General features: G+C 46.3%; 1 protein-coding gene across 2 annotated transcripts in view; it reads left to right on the top strand.

The window, feature by feature from the left end:
• ACACA (acetyl-CoA carboxylase alpha) overlaps positions 1 to 19,118 on the top strand; it is a 128,090-nt gene that overhangs the window by 99,120 nt on the left and 9,852 nt on the right. For both annotated transcript variants that reach the window (XM_054085069.1, XM_054085070.1), the window contains 5 exons: positions 595 to 691; positions 4,347 to 4,443; positions 5,130 to 5,265; positions 11,520 to 11,697; positions 12,684 to 12,796. In XM_054085069.1, the coding sequence (XP_053941044.1) occupies positions 595 to 691; positions 4,347 to 4,443; positions 5,130 to 5,265; positions 11,520 to 11,697; positions 12,684 to 12,796 (621 nt within the window). The remainder of the gene's footprint in view (positions 1 to 594; positions 692 to 4,346; positions 4,444 to 5,129; positions 5,266 to 11,519; positions 11,698 to 12,683; positions 12,797 to 19,118) is intronic.

The raw sequence follows: 19,118 nt of genomic DNA on the forward strand, positions 1-19,118 counted from the left end.
AGCCCAACTCTCTCAGCCTGTCTTCTACCAAGCAAGTAGGCTTTCAGTATCAAAGTACTTAGTATCGGGTTTTCTAGAGGAACATGTGAAACGTGCTCAGGTGTGTGGTCTGGTTTTAAAAATTGAAGAAATTTTTATATTTAGATCCTGAATTTCTTCAGCAGAATCAAAAGGAAAATGTGAAGTAAGTTTTAAAGTAGAAACAGACATTTTGAAAAACGTCTTTAATGACTTCCCTGCCTTTTGACAAATGCTTGTAGTATCTTGAAAAAAACAAGAGTTATTTATTTAAAAACACACAAAGTCCCTCTGCTATCCGAACCCCATCGTTTAACAATAAATTATGCTTTTGCTGATAAATGACTGTCTTTATGCAGACTAGCAAATGAAATAAGACATGATGGCTGAAGGCAGACAAATGCTCAGCTGTCTAATGTTCCTTTGTATTATAATCTGTTTAAAAATAAATAAATAAAAAGACTGTGCCAAGTTCTCTGGTTAGCATTTTAAGCAAGTTTCAGTTGCCTCTTTCATTTTGTCTTTCCTTTCTCCCCTCCCTCCTCTGATATTTCTGTTTTTCACCCTTCCCTTTAGGTCAAAAAGGACAATGGCTAAGTGGTTTCTTTGACAATGGCTCGTTCCTGGAGATCATGCAGCCCTGGGCGCAGACAGTGGTGGTTGGCAGAGCAAGGTAAATTCTAAGAGGCATTTTAGACATTTGTAGAAATCAAGTTTTCAGTATGCTTTGTGTTTTTTCCAGAACATCCTTTGAAAGTCGATGGCTCTAAGTAAAAATGAGTCATTACTTGAATGAGATCTTCCTTTACCACACGAATGAAGCGTGGTCTGATCATTTCTCCTGTTTTGCTTGGAGGTGACAGCTTTAACATGCACAAAAACCAAAAAGAGAGATATTCTAAAAATTATGGCAGACAGTATATGCTTCCCTAGGTACGTGGTTGCACAGTGAGGCCTTTTTGAGCTTTGACTTAGTCGACGGCATGTTGCACAGTTTATTGCTTTGCAGTCTTATTTGACTTGCAAGAAAAATTCAGCTAAAACTAGAGCAAATTGCCAGAAACTCTGCATGGAGAAGAGCTTAACATTAAGGTGTGTGTGGAATAACAGGATTTTCCAAACCAGCAGCTACCACACCTGGTCTCAGTTATTTCTCATCATGTTATTTCTGCAGAGTCCTGTGCCATTCCCCTCCTCCCCAGGGAGTCCCTTCCCCTGACCTCGCTGCAAAAGTGGTCTCTGTGTAGAATCCTATTCCTCACTGCCCCACGACTGAGATCCCTGCCTTGACAATATTGGCCGCCTGGGTCATTCTGGCTGTTGCAGGTCCGTGAGTGCTCAGAGCTGGCAGGAAGCAGAAGCCTGGAGGTGGGACTCTGTATTTTGTCAGAATGCAAATCAGAGCTGGACTCAAAACCCCCTCAGTCACCTCTTTTCTAGTTCCTTCTTTAGCTTTTTGCCCGCCCCGCCCCCAATGGCACTGAGAGTTTCCTGATCTGATCGCCTGCTTTCTCTCAGAATAAGCCGTTTTGAACGAGTACATTTATCTCCCTTGAGTTTCCCCTCCAAGTGCCTGAGCTGTCCAAACACAGTGCGCTTATCCTTTGTCACTCCTCATTCCTTGGGCTACTGCGGGCTCTCCTTTCAAGACAGAGCTTCACGCTCTTGCCTCCAGCAGGCTCCCTGCTTCTAGTTGATGTCAGTGGTTTTGGTTAATTGTAAACCTTTTCTTTTATTTGTTAACAAGTGACAAGGGAAACCCCCCCCAAAGTGTCTGAGTGGGATCCTGGAGGCTTCAGGTGATGCACTTAATGAGATACGGTTGTGCCCGTGCGTGATGGGTGTTCAGTGCCTTCGTTCCTAGCAGAAAGATCTTTTATTTACAGATCTTTCACCTCCGGTGCTGTCAGTATCACAGTGCCAACAATCCAGAGCCACATTACTTGTAATGCTTATGATCTTCTGGAACCCCTGTGGCCACCCCTGGGGTCAGACTCTATAACCCTTTAGCCTCACCAAACTGGTGACTCAAGGACTGACCGTAGTACCAGGAGATCCCTGGTGATGCTGTGTTTGATCTTCAGAGCATTCAATGGGAGACAGGAAGAGGCACCGCTGTTCCTGAAACACCCAGCACAGCTGGGATTGCCGGCTAGGCTCCCAGCCAGCGTAACCGAGAATCAGTGCTGTTTCTTATCTCCATTATGTCGATAGCACACATGGGCCCAGAGTATTTGGCACTGGGAGCTCCTGTTGCTTTTAGACTCTTCAAAGCCACAGCTCTAGAGAGCCCTCCTCATGTGGGTCAGAGAGCCAGCTAGGGAGTAGGAATGCTTATGACACTCCCTAGAGCTCATCTCAGAGGGCTGTGTCCATTCTGGGTGTCTCTGAAACAGCCACCAGGAGCTTTGTTAATACATTAATGAAATGCTGCATAACAGCTGAAGGAGGCTTCATGATACAGGGGTGTGCTCAGCAGAACGACTCTTTGCTGCTCTCTTCTTAAGACTTCTGAGGGTCTTTAATGGGTTTAGAACTGCCTTTGGACTCTTGTAGTGCAGAATGTGATGAAGAGAAATGTCCCCATTCCCTCAGGTGCTATTCCAGGGCAGGAGGAGCAGCAGCCTGTGCTCACAAAGCCCAGCTAGAGGCGAGCTGCTGCCCAGCCGAAGGGGCATTCACATGCAGGTGCAACTCAGCTTTGTCTTCCTGCTGTTTTGTTTCTCTGACCGCTGTTGCTCCCAGGGTTCTGAGTGCTGTCACCCTGAAGATCCTTTTGCCTCAGAATATTGTCTGATCTTTATATATTGTTGAGAGGAGCTGAAAATACCTGCTGACTCCACTCCTAATTGTAGCACTTAACCTTGGGGTGTCCTGCGACCTTTTGATACACTTCGTTATTTTTATCTGCCATCCGTGACACTAAAGTTTTATCTTGCAACGCCATTTAAAAGCTTTTATGTTAAGCAGTATCCTGGTGAGCTGGGAGTGGGGGGAGATCAATGATTTGGCAAAGCTAGAAGGTCTCTGTCCAGGCCTGTGCTCAGCTTGACTTGCAGTTCCTTTCTTCTGACGAATTCCAAGTTGCTTTGGACTCTCATGGACAGGTATATATAACACAAATGACACTGACTTCTTTCAAAAGCAGTGGCATTTTGAAAAAACAAATATAAATGTATTCTTCTGGGATTGTTACTGTAAGTGCTGCCAAAACTCATCTTTTGTATGTATGTTTGGAATATGTGTGCTTTTGGCTGTAAATTGTCTTTTATTATTCTATGGCAACTTGTCCAGGGACACACTATAAAACAAGATGTAGCATCTTCATGTGCTAGCCTGATAAAATTTATATGAAGTATAATGGAAAACAGAAGTTGTTTTGAGCTGTTTTCAGGTTCAATAAATAACTGTAATACTTGGATAAAGATGTTCTTTATTAGGTCACATGGGCCCTAATATAGAAGTTATAAGTTACCGATTTAAGACGGCTTCTGCAATTACGGGTTTCTAGGCAGACTCTTAATCATGGTGAATGGGAATATTTTCAGCCCCCTAGTGCACATAGGCCTTGTCGCATTTTCTGCCTGTGGCGTGTGTCATCCAGCTTGAGGGGCCTGAGGAGAGAGTGTGGGCTCTGCTGGGACTCCCATCCTGGGATTAAGCAGTTGTCATTGCAAGCGAGATGCCTTTTGTGTAAAAGAGCGGTTGGATGCTGTACAAAGCAGAGCTGAGCTCCTGCCTGCCCATCCCTCTGTCCCTGCACCCTTCCCACCCCTGCGGTCGTCCTGCAGCAGAGGGGAGAGGTAGATGGGCAAACCCAAACCTTTTACCCATCGTTCACCGTAACCTCTTGGGAGAGGGAGTTTCTGTCAAAGCAGTGGAGGCTTAGGGTGGCTGAGACATCAGCATTGCTGAGACCTGCAGCGTGTGGGTGTGTTTCATCAGCTGACAGCGCTTGTGAGAGCAGAGCTTGGGAAGCCTTGGGTCTTCGTGTTTATCGTTCATGGTCAGCACCATCAAGATCAAAATCTGCATGGTACCAGGTGAAAGGAGGTGGAGATGTAGCTATGTCATTCAAAATTTGGGCTTCGGTTTATTCTATTTAATTCTTAGTGAGGATTGTGCTAGTTTTTAGAACTAGATTTTGCTTTGAGAACTGTCAGTTCTGCTCAGAAATTCAGCCTAAACTCCTCATAAAGGCCAGAATGCTTCTTCCACTGTTGGCTCATATTATTTGTCTCTCATGAGTATTTTGATGCAAATTGGAAAAAATGTCTAGTTTTGTTACAATGGAACGATGAATTTTGATTTGTCTCGTGTATTACCAGGCTGGGAGGAATACCTGTAGGAGTAGTTGCCGTAGAAACAAGGACAGTGGAGCTCAGCATCCCTGCTGATCCTGCAAACCTGGACTCAGAGGCCAAGGTAGGTTGAACGTCTGTGCAGTTGCTTGTTTGTCCTCTGCAAATGTCCCTGTGGAAAGACTACTGGTTTCAATGGGATTTTTTTTGCCCTAATGTGGGACAAAAAGCCTGGCCACTCCTTGGTGGGGTGCTAGTGCGTGGCAGCTGCTGGGAGAAGTGAATGGGCAGTTGTGTTGGACATTTGTATGGGAGACATTCCCCAGCATCCCTGCTTCTCTTCATTAGGTGAGACCTAATGCAGGGACCAGGACCAGAAGATCTGGGAAGCAAAAATCATTTCTCTGTTCTCTCGCTGTGACCATAGCATTTCACGGTCTTTCTGCCCTGACATTTTGCTTTTCTCCTGCTTGATTTCACAGCTCTGTCCCTACATCATCTCATTGGGGTTTTCTGCTTTGCATATCCTTTTTTCTCTCTTCATCTCCTTCGTCTTCTTGCAAGCACTGATGGTATCACGCTTTCCATACCATCTGTATTCTTCTTCTTAGGTAAATCAGCAGGAACACTCGATGTTGGTGACAAAAGGATTGTCTTGATTTTTGTATGGTCAAGCAAATCCTAAGCATTTCATGTGCTGATCCTCATTGTTTATTCCACATCACAGCCCTTGGTGCATCCATTTCTGTATTTTTATGCTCTTACATTGACGCATGTCAAGGCTTAACTGTCTTTTTTTATTCCCAACAGATAATCCAACAGGCTGGTCAGGTTTGGTTCCCTGACTCTGCCTTTAAGACCGCACAGGCCATCAATGACTTTAACAGAGAAGGGCTGCCTCTCATGGTCTTTGCTAACTGGAGAGGTTTCTCTGGTGGAATGAAAGGTAACCATCAATTTGAATCCCCTTTCAGTGTGGTCCCGTGGAGTGGCTCGTGTTACTGTTCAGGGCACGGCTGTGGCATAGCCGATGGCACAAGCTCTGCTGATTTAGCAGCCTGAAGCCAATCCCTGTTGACAGACCAGCAGTAGGAGCGTGTGGGCCAGGGGACTGAAGCAGGTTTTGTCTTTGGGCAGCAGGTAGCTGTTAGATAGGCTTAACTGTGGTGACAGCTTGCACCCATAAATTTGCAGAGTGGATCTGCTTCATCTCTCTTCGATGCAGTCTGCATCTTCTTCTGTGGCAAGTATGTGATCACTGTTAAAAACGCTCATTAGGGAATACTTTTCCAGGCCTGCCAGAGCGTCTGGACGTGTCAGCCCTCTGAGATGGTGGCAGTGCTCTGCCCAGCTCTGCTGAAAGTGGGTCGTGGTTGTTACAGAGGCAGCTAGAGGAAAGGGACACTGCGCTGCAGTAGGTTTCAGTCCTCTCCTCCCCATGGGTGTCTTGTCTTTAATAGCCACGTAGAGCAATAACATATGCAAGGAGCAAATATGATACAAGGTCTTTTCACAATAAACGGTGCAGTTGTATTTTTATGTGTACACTCATGTATGGTTATAGGGACTGGCCAAGAGAATCTGCAGTGAGAACAGGTCGTTGGAGGTTAACAGGGCTCTACTTCCTACAAAATTTACAGCTGCCAACCTGGGCTAATTAAACACTAATCTCAGGAAACCCCTTCTGCTTGGAATGCTTTATATCTTTCTGCCTCAGCTTAACACTGGGGTTGCATAAGCCAACTTTGTTGCACATGAAAAACGGAGAGGTATTTTCTATCAAATGGAAACCCTGATGGTTTCTCCCACTGTAATATTGTCCTATCAAGAACTGTCTCACAGTTGATTCTTCTGGTGGTAGTGATGTTCATATGAAGTGAAGAGTTATAAAACTGCTCTGTTAATATACCAGCAGTTAGATTTTTGCACCGCATATTGCTCCTTTAAATTTAGTGAAGTGCCAAGAATGTAAGATTGATACTATAAAATTTAAATAAGTAAAAGATTACGGCCCCCTACCTGCGTATGGCAATTGGCAAACACAAAAGAAAAGTGACAGATGCCTTAACAGGATAAAAGTGTGTGCTCTGGAAAGACTGCAGGGTGACAGAGGCTCCCGTGCTCTGCTGTCTCATTAGCAGTGCAGAAAGCAATGCCATTGTATTTGCAGATGCAGAGGTGAAAGTTTCCATTGGAACCGCTGCCCATGGAAGTAGTGGAGTCTCCATCCCTGGAGGGGTTCAAAAAGCACGTTGGTGTGGTGCTTTGAGGCACGGTGGGGTTGGGCTGATGGTTGGACTGGATGAGCTTACAGGTTTTTCCCAACCTCAGTGATTCTATGGCAAAACCCTTCCCTATGGGAAATACCTGTTACCTTGCAGGATGGTGTCTGCTCCGTGTGCGGCTCCTGCTCTCCCTCCGTGACTCGCTTCCCCTACCACAAAACTTATGGGGAAGTTGTGGGGGTAACTTTACCAAGCAGTTGCTAAATGTTGTTTTGCCTCTCTGTGGTGCGAGATCTGCCGGCTTGGCCGTGCCTTTTGAGGGATTCCTCAGAAACTGAGCTTGGCTTTGGAGTTGGGACCAGAAGCCCAAAGTGGAAGAGGCACTAGGAGGACGCTAATGTGTTTATGCTAGTGCTTATCCCCAGCTGGAGCAGGAGGAGGAGAGGGGAGAGCGGAGCCGTTGCAGCGTGCACCTTGGGCCATGTGTTCTCCTGCATCTTGTTTGCACTGGGACCCGCACAGCGAGCGCTGCTCTCTCCTGACACTCCCTGTGTTCCTCGGGGAGTTGTTTGCAGTTTTGGTTTCAGTGCTGGCTGGGGATTATGCAGGGAGGGAAAATAAACAATTATGCCACCCCTCAGTGCACACAAACACGCTGCCAGGAGCCGACTGCACTGTGGGTAAAATGACTCCAAAATTGTGTGTAATGAGTAGGAAAAGATTAGAGACAGCTCTTGCTATGCTGAAAATTGACATTAGCGGAGGGGGGAAAAAAAAAAGAGAGGAAAAAAAAAACCCTCTCTTTACTAGTCGGCCTAGGAGGTCTAATTCAAGGCGTAAAATAAATAAATAAATAACATAAATAAAGGCATATCACAATGGCGTTAGTGGTTTCCCCAATGAGCTGTATCTGGCCGGAAGGCTGTTCAGCATAATGCAAAATTAAATTATAAAAACTGGCTTGAATATTTAGATGGAGGAGCCATTTGGAAGGAGTTTATTTAGGCGAACCGGCAGTGACCCACAACGGGGAGACATCAAGCGTGAAATTTACTGGAAATTAGCACCAGGGTCTTGGTCTCGGCATGAATAGTTTGATAGCATGCAAATCCCCGCGACATTAAACCGCAGCGCTGCTTGTGCTACAGGGTCACTCGCAGTTGGTTTTTCATGTTTTACTTATTATTTTTTTCCTGGGACAGGTTATAAATAACAATAAAAAAAAATTTCAGCAGAATGAAAGGGCTGTTTTAAATCTCTGATTACCTGAACGTTGAGTGACGGTATTGCTTGTATGTAATGGGTTTATGAGAGACATTATGTGTCTGCAGCCAATACACGCCTGGTGTTTACCTTCAGGTCCTATCTGATAATCCAGCCAAGCTGATGAGATCCTTTCCAGCTTTGGAGGTTCAGGGCACGCTGCCCGACACTATGGAAATGCAAAAAGGCTGTTTGCAGCCTTTCTACCGTGCTTGATGCGTCTGACTGCCAATATTTACACATACAGTGTAATGATAAGAGCTTCCAGCGGATTTCATGTCTATGTGTAGGAGACGCCGATGCACACCGCAGCTGAGCAGGCAGGCAGAGAGCAGGAAAGTGTGCTGCAAACACTGTCTGCCCTGCTCAATAACGGGCGCTGCTCTTCCTAGAGGACTTCTGCAGCATTTCTGTCTTTCAAGGGCCTTTTATGCTGAGGTTTTAATTAATACAGGAATTAAATTTGGCCCACGAGTATATTTCACTTTAATTTTTCCAGTCTCAACATAAGCAACTTCTTTGCAAGAACAGTTGTGCAGACAGCCTGCTCTTAAGATATGTGTGGTGGTCTGTGCTGCACAGATGACGATGGAAGCGGTTGGGTTTTGTTTTAAACACGGTGTGTTCCTTACAGTGTTAACAGTTTACAAAGTCCGCACACTACCCAGGGCTGCACGGGCAGCTCCAGCACAGAGCAGCGGGCGCCGCTGGGACCTGGCGTTGTTTCCCACCTGCAGCAGTTGAATTTGGTGCGTTATTTTCCATTGCAAGAGTGGAGAATGCAGCAAAACCACAAAGAAGAGGCAGTTGTCACAGGATGGCAAATGTGTCATGGTTTCACACTCAAAGGCAATATTAATGTAAATCAGGGGGGTTGTGTGGTCCTGTGCCGGAGCATGGGCACTGCAGGCAAGTGGCTTGGGTTGCCTTTGCGGTGTTTTTCTGATCTTCATCAACTCTACTTATATTTTACTTCTTAAAAATATGAATTTTTTAGTAAGAGTCCCTGCTTTGCTGAAGTGGTAAGCATAGGAAAATGGAACAGCTGACATGGCGTGAGGGAAAATGCTACAGAAGAGCAGGCTGTTCTTAGTGGTAGAGTTGGTTCTGAACCCTTCCATGGCGTGTGGCCACCACAGGTCCCCTTGGCTCATCTCTGGAGCTCAGCAATTTCCATGGGACCTTTCACTGGTGGCACTCAGATTGGTTGTCTGCTCTTCGTTTGGGCAAAACTTGGTCTCTGTTAGTAAGTTTTTACATTAAAGAAGGGGAAATCCTTGGCAGCAGAGGTGTTTACAGCCAGATCTGAAACTACTGCAGCATTGACCTCGATGGAAGCTTTGAGCATGCAAGAGAAGCTGGCGGCTGGTGTAAATCCATAGATAAAACGTTTAGCTAAGCCTGCTGGGACATTCCTGAAAATGAAGTGCTGTGTTGCAGGATCCCAAGAGGAGGAGCTGTGTACAGAACCGCACCACGAAGTGCGTGCTTCTGGACAACTTTGACAGTCTGAGCCTGGAAGTGCTGTAGGTGCAGGAATGCTTCCTTGGCCTTGCTGATGCCACCTGGTAGACCTGAGAGAGAGAGAGAGAGGCACAGAAAGCATCCAGTTGCCCTCGATTCCCCTGCTCCTCCTACCTTTGCCTTGTTCAAACAAGGAGCGCTTCTTTTTTCTGCACTTAACCTGAGTAAAATATATACCCTTGGCAGGAGTGAAAAATGGAGTGCTAATTGTGCAATTATTTTATTATGTAGCACTAGTAAAAAATGTCTAGTAAAGAATTAATTCAGTTAAAATAATTTGAATCAAGCAATTATTTTCTTAACACTAGAATTAGCTGAAAGTACTTCAAGTGGTTTATTACTAGCACTACATAATAAAATAATTGTGTAATTAGTAATAAATTTGTCACCCCTTTTGAGGTCTTTTTCTTTGCTCAGGACAAAGGAAAAGGTTGGAGTTTTGTTTGGTTCTCAGTCCCCACTGTCTGCTAGAATTTATGTTTATTTGGAATTAGAGGAAGTTAATTGTTCTTCTCTTCATCAGCATTTGACATTTCTTAAAGAACATGAAACTCTTTCTTGGGTACTTGGAGAATGACTTTGCAAATGAACTGGAGAGATCACATCAGTGCGTGTGGTGCTAATATACACACACACACACACGGGCTTTATATACGCCTCTCTCGCTTGCTCCCTATATATTTGTGCATATTTATGCGAGAGTGCGTGTGTGTATGTGTATTTCCCACATATTTAAGTGCTTAACTGTGTTCGCTTTAATGCTTAACGTTACACTGGAGTTAAATGACAAGGGGACCTGTGCTGGAGACTCTTTCTCCCCTGGAAATGATGGCTTTCTCGAGTGATTGTAAGGATTTGAGAGGAATAAGTGTCTCAGTTTCTCTGTGAAGGCCACCCCCCGTGTGTGGTGTGCATACGCAGCCCTCGTAGTGTTCCTGCTCTGTGCTCTGGTATTTTAACAGCCAGGAAAGATCAGGCAAACGAGGAGGCACTGAGCAAAGAACAAAAATGATGAAGGGGAAGGAAAGTACTCTCCTCAGAGACATGAGAAACAAATGCCTGTTCTAAGGGACAACCAAACCCCACTGGAAAGCCGACTGCCATTTAGAGCAAGCCCAGAGGAGCGGAGATATTATGTAGGGTGGTGTGAGGAGTAGTAATATGAGATTAATGGGGATGGGGAATGAGGGGAAGTTGGGTGAATACTGAGGAAAATTTCATCTATTTGGCTGTGGAAATGTCCCTAAAGAAGGAGTAGATTTATTGTTAGGGATTTCTAAATGAAAGCTTCAAAAAGCACTGGGAAAGAAATGTAGGATATGGTCCTGTGTGAACAAAGAGCTGGACTGGGTGGTCCTCATAAGTGGTTTTCATTGCTTGTATATTTGATTTGATACTTCTATATGTAATTATAAGTGACAAAATATATATCTTCAAAGGTGCCTGTTTCCATTAGAAACTATATCTGTTGTAAACTATATCATCTCATATAAATTCTTTTGCCTTCCTTTTTTCTTTTATTTAATTCACCTTTGGCGCTGATATCTCCAGCGTACTGTCTTTACACAAAGAAGTTGTTCTTATTAATTTTGAGCAAAATGCCTTAAACAAATTTGAATGCCAGAAGAGGAAGTTGCTATTTCACACCTGAACTTTTTTCCACACATAATTTTTATGAAGATACATGAAGAGCCTGCTGCCGTTAGGTGTGCCGTGCACATTACATGGATTATGATACAGGTCCATGTAGTGAGTCTGAAATTGGGCAGCTGTGCTCATGTCGAGTGCAGAAATACCCGACCTGACTTCCAGAGCTGCTGAAATACCTGTTGGCTTGACTGGGAAGCGAGGGGTGGATTTTCCCCAGGGCACGTGGTGTAGGACTGGCTGGTGTGAACCGAGGACCCTGCGGTTCATGTTCTGCGAACAGACGTGGTTGCACTGGAAATAACTGGACCGCATCTCCAGGGGGGAAGTCTAGTGGCTGGGAGCAGGACTGATGTGGGAACATCTCCTTTCTCAATCTATCTCGCCCGGGTCCAGATAATGCCAGCCAGAGCTTGCAGTATGGTAGCAGGAGGTGGTTGGAAGAGCTGAGTAATTGTGGGGTTTTCGCAGTTTGACCAAGCGTGGTGGGGCCGAAGCATTGATGTGCTGTGGTTTTAAGCACTGTGCTCTTTCTCTGCAGACATGTATGACCAAGTGCTCAAGTTTGGTGCCTACATTGTGGATGGCCTGAGAGAGTATCGCCAGCCCGTGCTTATTTACATCCCACCGCAGGCGGAGCTGAGGGGAGGATCCTGGGCTGTGATTGACCCTACCATTAATCCTCGTCACATGGAGATGTACGCAGACCGAGAAAGCAGGTATGGCAGTTTCTCCTCCCTCCAGAACCACCTGCTTTGAGGCCTAATTACCTGGCTGAGCGAGAAGCTCACAGTTAAAAGTGCCATAGTATTTCCTGCATCTTCAGCAAACTTTGTCTAATCTTTGCCTCCTGGAAGTCAGAAGTTTTTGCTGTTCTTTTCCGACTTAGAAATGCGGAGTCTCTTTGCTTCGCAGCCAGACACACTGTGAGCAGGACTTCTACAAACTCCTTTCCCCACCAAGTGCACTTTGGGTACATGCAGTAACAACTCCTTCCTGCTGCTTCTGCTCCATTCCTTCCTGGGATGCTCTTGGAAATCTCAAGGCAACTCCCAACTTTGTGAGACATCAGGAAGGACCACATGTGGTTTGCAGAGCTGTAGCTGAACTCAAGACGTCCTGAGCTCTGGTAGCCACGAGAGAGATTATTTTGCAAAATATGTCATCCTTTCCCTAAGTAATATTTGTAATAATTCTCCTTGCTGCTGCTGTTCCATAACCCTCAGTGCTGCCGTTCCTTGTTGTCATTACTCCCACCTTCACAGTTAAAGGCTAAAATGATTTTATTTCCCAAGCCCAAGTTTCGAGTCACACACTCCTCTGTCTTTGACCTGGGAAGTGGGCAGGATCTCTGATGAAAATGACTGGTTAATTGGTTTGTTTCATCAAGCTCGCCTACCTTTGGAAGAGCTTTCAGGTCACAGCTTAAAAGAGAGTGCTGAAGAGCATTGCTTGTGGCAGGCTGTACTGCTTTCTCCGGGATAGACATCGTTCTGTGATGCCTGGTGTGCATCTGTGGCATTGGATGTATTGCAGCTAAGGTTCTTTCTTTCTTGTTCTCTTTTTCTCTTTGTTTTGTCTCCCTCCCCTTCTCTTCTTTTTTTTACATACTTTCTAGATAACACTGAACCATTTCATTTTGTGTTTCCCCTTGTCTGATGACCTGAAAGTGCCTTTCTTTTCTCTTTTCCCCGTCACTGATCAGAGGAGGAATCCTGGAACCGGAGGGGACGGTAGAAATCAAATTCCGCAGGAAGGATCTGGTGAAGACGATGAGGCGAGTGGACCCCGTCTACATGCGCCTGGCAGAGCGGCTGGGTACGTCTGCGCGAGGCTGGCGGAGCAGCGATCCGTTCAGCGGGTGGCTAATGAATGTGGTTATAGACCTTACAAAGGGGCACTCAGGCATTTTATCAAATTCATGATAATTTTTATTTACTGTCATCTAACTTGGGAAGAAAACCAGATGAGACAAGCTGCATGTATGTATGTGTGAGAGGTGATATTCATGTGCATTTAACATACTTAGGGTATCTGTAATATGGGGTCCTTTTGAACTGATTTCTTCTATATATTATTGGGTTTTTTGAATGAGTTTTACCACAGACACTAGAGATGCTTGAATCTAGTTTACATTTCAGCAGTTGCTGAGCTCTGCTTGTGGGCGAAACCTTCAGCTGGTGTCATTTGGCATATTTGAATTTGGTCAAAGAGGCTTTGGGCTGCTGGTCTATCTCTGGGTGTCCAAGGTAGTTTTGAGTAATGATATCTGTCTGCTCCGCAGTTTTAAGAAAATAAAAAGTATTCCTCACCTCCTTGGTGAAATTACGGGGTGCTCTGCGGTGCTCAACGTCCAGCACGGCACTGCTGGTGCTGGATGATTCTGTGCCTTTTGCTCCAAATGATCCCAGCGCCTGGTATACACCCGACAACCCAAAATACAGAGTGTTCAGCAAAATGCACTTAATATCAGATATGTACTCTCTCGGGGAATAGGCTCTTTAAATAGTTCTTTACTAGCTCTTACTCTAAGAGTATAATCTTACAGAGCCTCTTTTTACCTCCAAAATTGACTATATTTCAGTAGTGGAAGAAGCAGGGTATGTGGGTATGGTTTGAATTCATAAAGCCTTTTGGAATCCTTCAGGAGGGAAAGTGTTCTGCAAATGACTGATAAACTGGGGCTATTGCTGCAGTTACAGTTTATTATTTAGCTTTTTTTTTTTAATTTATGGCAGTGTGACAATTTATATACGAAACAACTGCTCTGATATGCCTCGGGAAGGAAATAATTATTGTAAAGGGTGCGGGGAGTGTTAAGAATCAGCTTCTTGCTGAAATCCAGGCTCTTACTGATGTCTGATAATCTCAAAGACATCTTCTCTCTTTCTTTAATGATGGTATTTTGGCCCTCTCTTTCTCTCACTGTGACGGTTCCTTTCTGGTTAAGAAGCAGGTTAGCAGGCATTTGAGTTTTGCAGACCAGGCAAGCATTTTTGTTCGAGTTCGGATCCTGCTCAAGTACATTCATAGTATCATGGAATGGTTTGGGTTGGAAGAGACCTTAAATCATCCAGTTCCCTGTCTGCCGTGGGCAGGGACACCTCCCACTGGATCAGGTTGCTCATACGTGTTAGTACGTGAGAGAGCGGACACGGATACCCAGCTGGATGCATTGTTCTGTCTGCCTGTGTCTCCTGGGATTAACAACTACCTTTAATGTTTGTAGTGGCAGCAGAGAGACTGTTTTCACAAACCCTCACTTTTGACCCATGTTAGACGTGACTGTGTCCCTTTAGGAGCAAACGGATTGTGCGGCTGCACCAAATCGTGGAGACACAGCACAGGGTCCCAACAAATGCTCTCTGAAGGCATTTCCCACCTCCCAGTTAGAGGCTGCAGTCAGGTTCCTTATGCACTGGGGGTTGTGCACAGGTTCTGTGCGCAGTTGGGGCTCACAGCTGCACCTCCTGCGGGTGTTTCCACCTCCGCCACCGAGGCGGGAGAGTTGCCTCTCTGGTGCGCAGGTCTCCAGGGGAAGGAGAAATCAGATGTGTGGTTAGAGAAGGCAATATGCTGAGCAGTCAGCTCAGGTCCATGCAGATAAATGGCACTACGGCGGGAGCACCGTTTCTGAGAGTATTTACCTTCACCCCAGTGTAAAAAGCCACTGGCTCTGCCGATGAACAAACCTCTGCAAAGAAACGGTGTCTTCTGCGCAGTCACAGCGGGATGTGTCCTCTCCCAGGAGCAGAGTCGCTGGTTGTGGACAGAGAGGGCTGTTTAAATCCTGAAGTGGTGGAGGAAGGAGGTGAGCAGAGCAAGGTGAGCTTAGTCCCTGTGGGGTGGCCTCTCCAGAGGGTCCCTCACCCAGGCTGCCTGCAGGACCCCTGCAGAGCGTCCCTTCAGTCACACCGGTGGGACCTGCATCCCTGGAAAAAATACAGGGAGAAGGAGGGGATGCAGTTCACTGTCAACAGTCTCAGAAATCCAACATAGGCTCTGTGAGCCTTCTCGGGGCTTTTTTCCCCCTCTTCCTCTACAGGGTAATTACTCCCAGCAAACTCCGTACACTTTAATTAAAATGACTGCAACACAAGAGCGAGTCACTTACAACTGTACATGGGGAGAGCTCTAAAAGCTTCAGTCACTGATAAGCATCTCACTTAGATGGCTGTAATTGCTCCCAACATCGGGCGATCATTGCTGTTGTTTTGCCACTAATTCCATACGGGAGGGAGCAGGGAAGCCAAGATTGCAGGACACACTGAATTGCATAATTTTTTTTTTTTTTCTGGTTTTCTTTCTGGCCAATTTAAAATTTGTCAAAGTCGGTCTTCTTCTGGATCACTGCCCTTTGATATTTCGCGCACTCCATTTGCCACAAACAAGCCGCAGGGCCGCAGTTCATGCTGACTCCAGCAGAAGCAGAGAAAGCTCCATTTATCTTACACTGCCTGCTGAATTCTTACTCATTAGCTGGGGGTTCACTGCCTCTCTTTAACCCCTGAATGGCTGTCATCCCTCCCTGGAGCTGCTGAATAGCAGGGGAAGGGGACACACTCCAGCGTGTGCCTGTTGCAGAGGAGGGTGGCTGCGCTCTCCTTCCAGGCGACACTGGGGTTGGGCTTGCAGTTGGGAAGCGTGAGAGCGGAGAAGGCTGGCAGATATTGAATAATTTGACATAAATCTGTTCATTATCAATTCCCCGGCACTATCGTTTAAATGTTTATTAGCCCCATGTTTTATTAAATGTCACTCAGAGTTGTGCTCTTACAAATGGGCAAACAGTGCGGAGCAAAGGGCGAGGGAAGAAAGGAGAGCCTGTGTCCTGCCCGAGAGCGCGTCTCCACTCCGAGTAGGTGAGCAAGGAGAGAGGCGATTGCCTAGAAATAGAGGAGCGATTCCCACTGTGAGCCTCAGGCTGTAGTTAAAAATATAGAGATTCAATTTTGTTTTATTTACTTATTACAATTAGAGTAAAACATGTAGCAGTGGAAATTAGTTTTGTCACGGAGATTCTTGGCATGTGATGTGTCAGATGGATGCTGTAACATACACAAATTTAGCGGAATATGAATGAAAGGAATGGAAAAATGGCTCCAGTTAGAGCAAGATTTTCCTCTTTTCTCCTGTCAGGTATTTATCTTATAGTAAAAGGAAAGCATCTGGTCGTCACCTGCTCTATATTGTAACAGGCTGAATGTCTTCTTCAACTCCTCCTGTGAAATAGCTTCCCGAGTGCTGGTTTGCATCTTTAATTGTATTTGAAATGCTATCCCCATTCTGAGTTTACCTGTAGGCGCTGTGAAAGGCGCAGGAGGGGAGCGCATGGCTCCACAGGTCCAGTGGTGCCGGGGGAGTACTGGGTGTTTGCTGCACAAACCCCAGTGCCATGGGCACCTTCAGCTTCCCACAGGTGATGTTCTCTTTGCTGGTGAGGCCGCACCTTCAATCCTGTGTTCAGTTTTGGGCTCCTCATTGCAAGAAAGACGTTGAGGTCCTGGAGCACATCCAGAGAAGAGCAACGAAGCTGGTGAAAGGGCTGGAGAACAAATCTTACGAGAAGCGGCTGAGGGCACTGGGGTTGTTTAGCCGGGAGAAGAGGAGGCTGAGGGGAGATCTCATCACTCTCTACAGTGACCTGAAAGGAGGTTGCAGAGAGATAGGTGTTGGTCTCCTCTTCCAAGTGATAGGCGATAGGACAAGAGGGAGTGGCCTCAAGTTGCATCAGGGAACGTTTAGACTGGACATTTCAGCCCCAACCGTGCCACCTGGTGAGGACTTTGCTGGGGAACCAGGGACAGCCCTGGCACAGCCTTGTTTCTTGAGTGGCTGAGAACTTCCATCCTGTGACCCGTCTTGTTCCAGGCTTTAGCTTGGAAAGTTAGATCGCAGCTCTAAAGTCTGCTCATTCTTTTTGAGGGGGAAGGTGTTTGCTCAGTGTTACAATTAATCAAAATGCCAGTTGTTTTCTTGAGTAACAACTAAGAAAAATGCTGTGTTGCCATTCCATCCCTCATAGAGTCTTGGACAAATGCAGTCAGTGTGGTTGTAACTTTGTCTTTTTAGGCGATGCTGATTCCAGTAACTGCTTCTGTGTGCAAGTGCTGCTGCATTTAAATTGCTGTTAATTCATAATCATGACTGTAGAAGAGCAAGTACTGATTTCTGTCAGCTCCTTCCTGACAATGGGCATCTTGAATGTCCTCCCAGGGAGGGTTGTCAATGTTTCCCCCCCAGACAGGAATTTTTTGGGATTACGTACCTGCCACGCTTTGCCCGTTTGCTCTGATGCCACTGGGAGACCTTAGGAGCAAAGAGTCGGGAAGGACTAGGGTGGAACATCACACAGGGCAGTTGTACAAGGATATTTCAAGCCTGTGCCATGAGTGTGTGTGACCTTCACTGCTATTTCATATTGCACCTTTCTAACATAAATCCTCCTGAATATTTAGTGAAGCAATTACAAGCAGTCTTATTTAAAGAAACAAGCGACAATCCAAAAACGCCTGTCTCTCCAGGGACGTGAGTGGCTCTGAGTGACCTTCCTTCTCCCCTCTAGAGCAGCTCCCTCCAGCTGGGCTGGGAGATGACTTACCTGGGCAGCCTGGACACGCTCGGCAGTCTTGCTGCCTTTGCTGATTTTTTTTGTCTGGCAAGAGCTTTGTGTAAGGCAAAGGAAGAGAAGGTGAGATGCAAGTAGGAGGATTCTTATTGTAGGTGCGGAAATTTGATGGAGCAGTCATAACCAGCATTAAAATTGACATTTAATTACATACTTGGATGCAGAGTAACTGCTGTACTTCTCTAGAGTTTGTTTCCTAAGGGCTTGTCCTGCATATCCTGCAGTGGCACCTAACCGCTTTGCTGAGAAGAGTGGCCCCAAGCAGCATGCTCACGCTCGCCCACTGCTCGCGCCTCTGCTGGGCGGGATAGGCTGGAGCCTGCCTTGAAGCCCTTGGCTTTGCCCAGCTCTCAGCATGCAAAGCCTGAGGGCTGTCTCCACAGATCGCCTGGGTCAGAGGCCTCGATGCTGGGCTTTGCCCAGGTTTGAGGAGGAGGCAAGAAAACTGACAAGAAAATGCTTGGCCTCGCTGGAGCCGTACACCGAGGGTAAGGGAGAAAACCCCACATTTTAGCAGCTTAGGAACTGTAAACCATCAAATTGATTCAGAAGCTGCCCGGCTCTCTGCAATCAGAGGGAACCTACAATAACATTTCTTGAAGTCATTTTGTCTAACCTGTTAAACTGGTCATATTTAAAAAAAGCACTTTGCTACTAAATGTTATGGGAAGCTGTGATTCATGTTCCTGCTGAGCCATTTCCGTCTGGCAGGAACTTTATTAAAGGCAGCCCGCGCCCCGCCACCGCGGCAGGCTGCAGTCCCTGCAGGACACGGCGCTGGCTCCCTCAGCCCCGCACCTCCTTCGGGAGGGTGTGGAGATGCCACTTGCTTCAGAGGGACTTTTGTTTGAGGGGGCATAAATCAAAATACTTTAGGTGGTGCTTTCCCTGCCATGATGCTTTCCCTTAACTTTTGGAGAGGAGGATGAATTGATATTCAGCATCGGAGCGCTTTACAGGAGAGGTCTCTGCGTGGATTTATTGCAGCAGCTTTTCCATTTGTCTGCACAGGGAGGACGGCTGCTCTGAAGCCTTCCTGCGTGATCGCGGGCTGTAAAGCATGCCTGCGTGTCCCTGCTGCGGCAGCTGGGAAGCCTTCTCTGCAGCAGGGTTAAAGGGCTTGTTTTGGTGACCGTAGAATTTGGCATTTATTGTTCTCTACCATAGGGTACTGAGACCCCATACCTGAGCTTTGGGGGCTCCTTACAAGCTGTAGGACATGGAAAAAGGAGTTTGTAACCCCAAAAGCCAGGCTATGGCAGCTGGATGGGGGGGCTGTTGTCGCCTTGTGGTGAGACAGCAGAGCTGGGCACGGGCCAGGGCGGGGAGGATGGCAGAGGGAGGTGGGCATGAACCACCAGCTTCTTCCGGGCTGTAGTTGGGAACATTTAGGTTACGTACTGCTTAGGTACGGTTTTAAACTAGGTTTTGTTGGTGTAACCGATTATGTTTGTGTGGAGGGTTTTAGCGAGGGCAAATCCCTCTCCTGCTCATGCAGAATACTTGTAGGGT

This window comes from Cuculus canorus, chromosome 20, assembly GCF_017976375.1.
Source record: "Cuculus canorus isolate bCucCan1 chromosome 20, bCucCan1.pri, whole genome shotgun sequence".
NCBI classification, from domain to species: domain Eukaryota; kingdom Metazoa; phylum Chordata; class Aves; order Cuculiformes; family Cuculidae; genus Cuculus; species Cuculus canorus.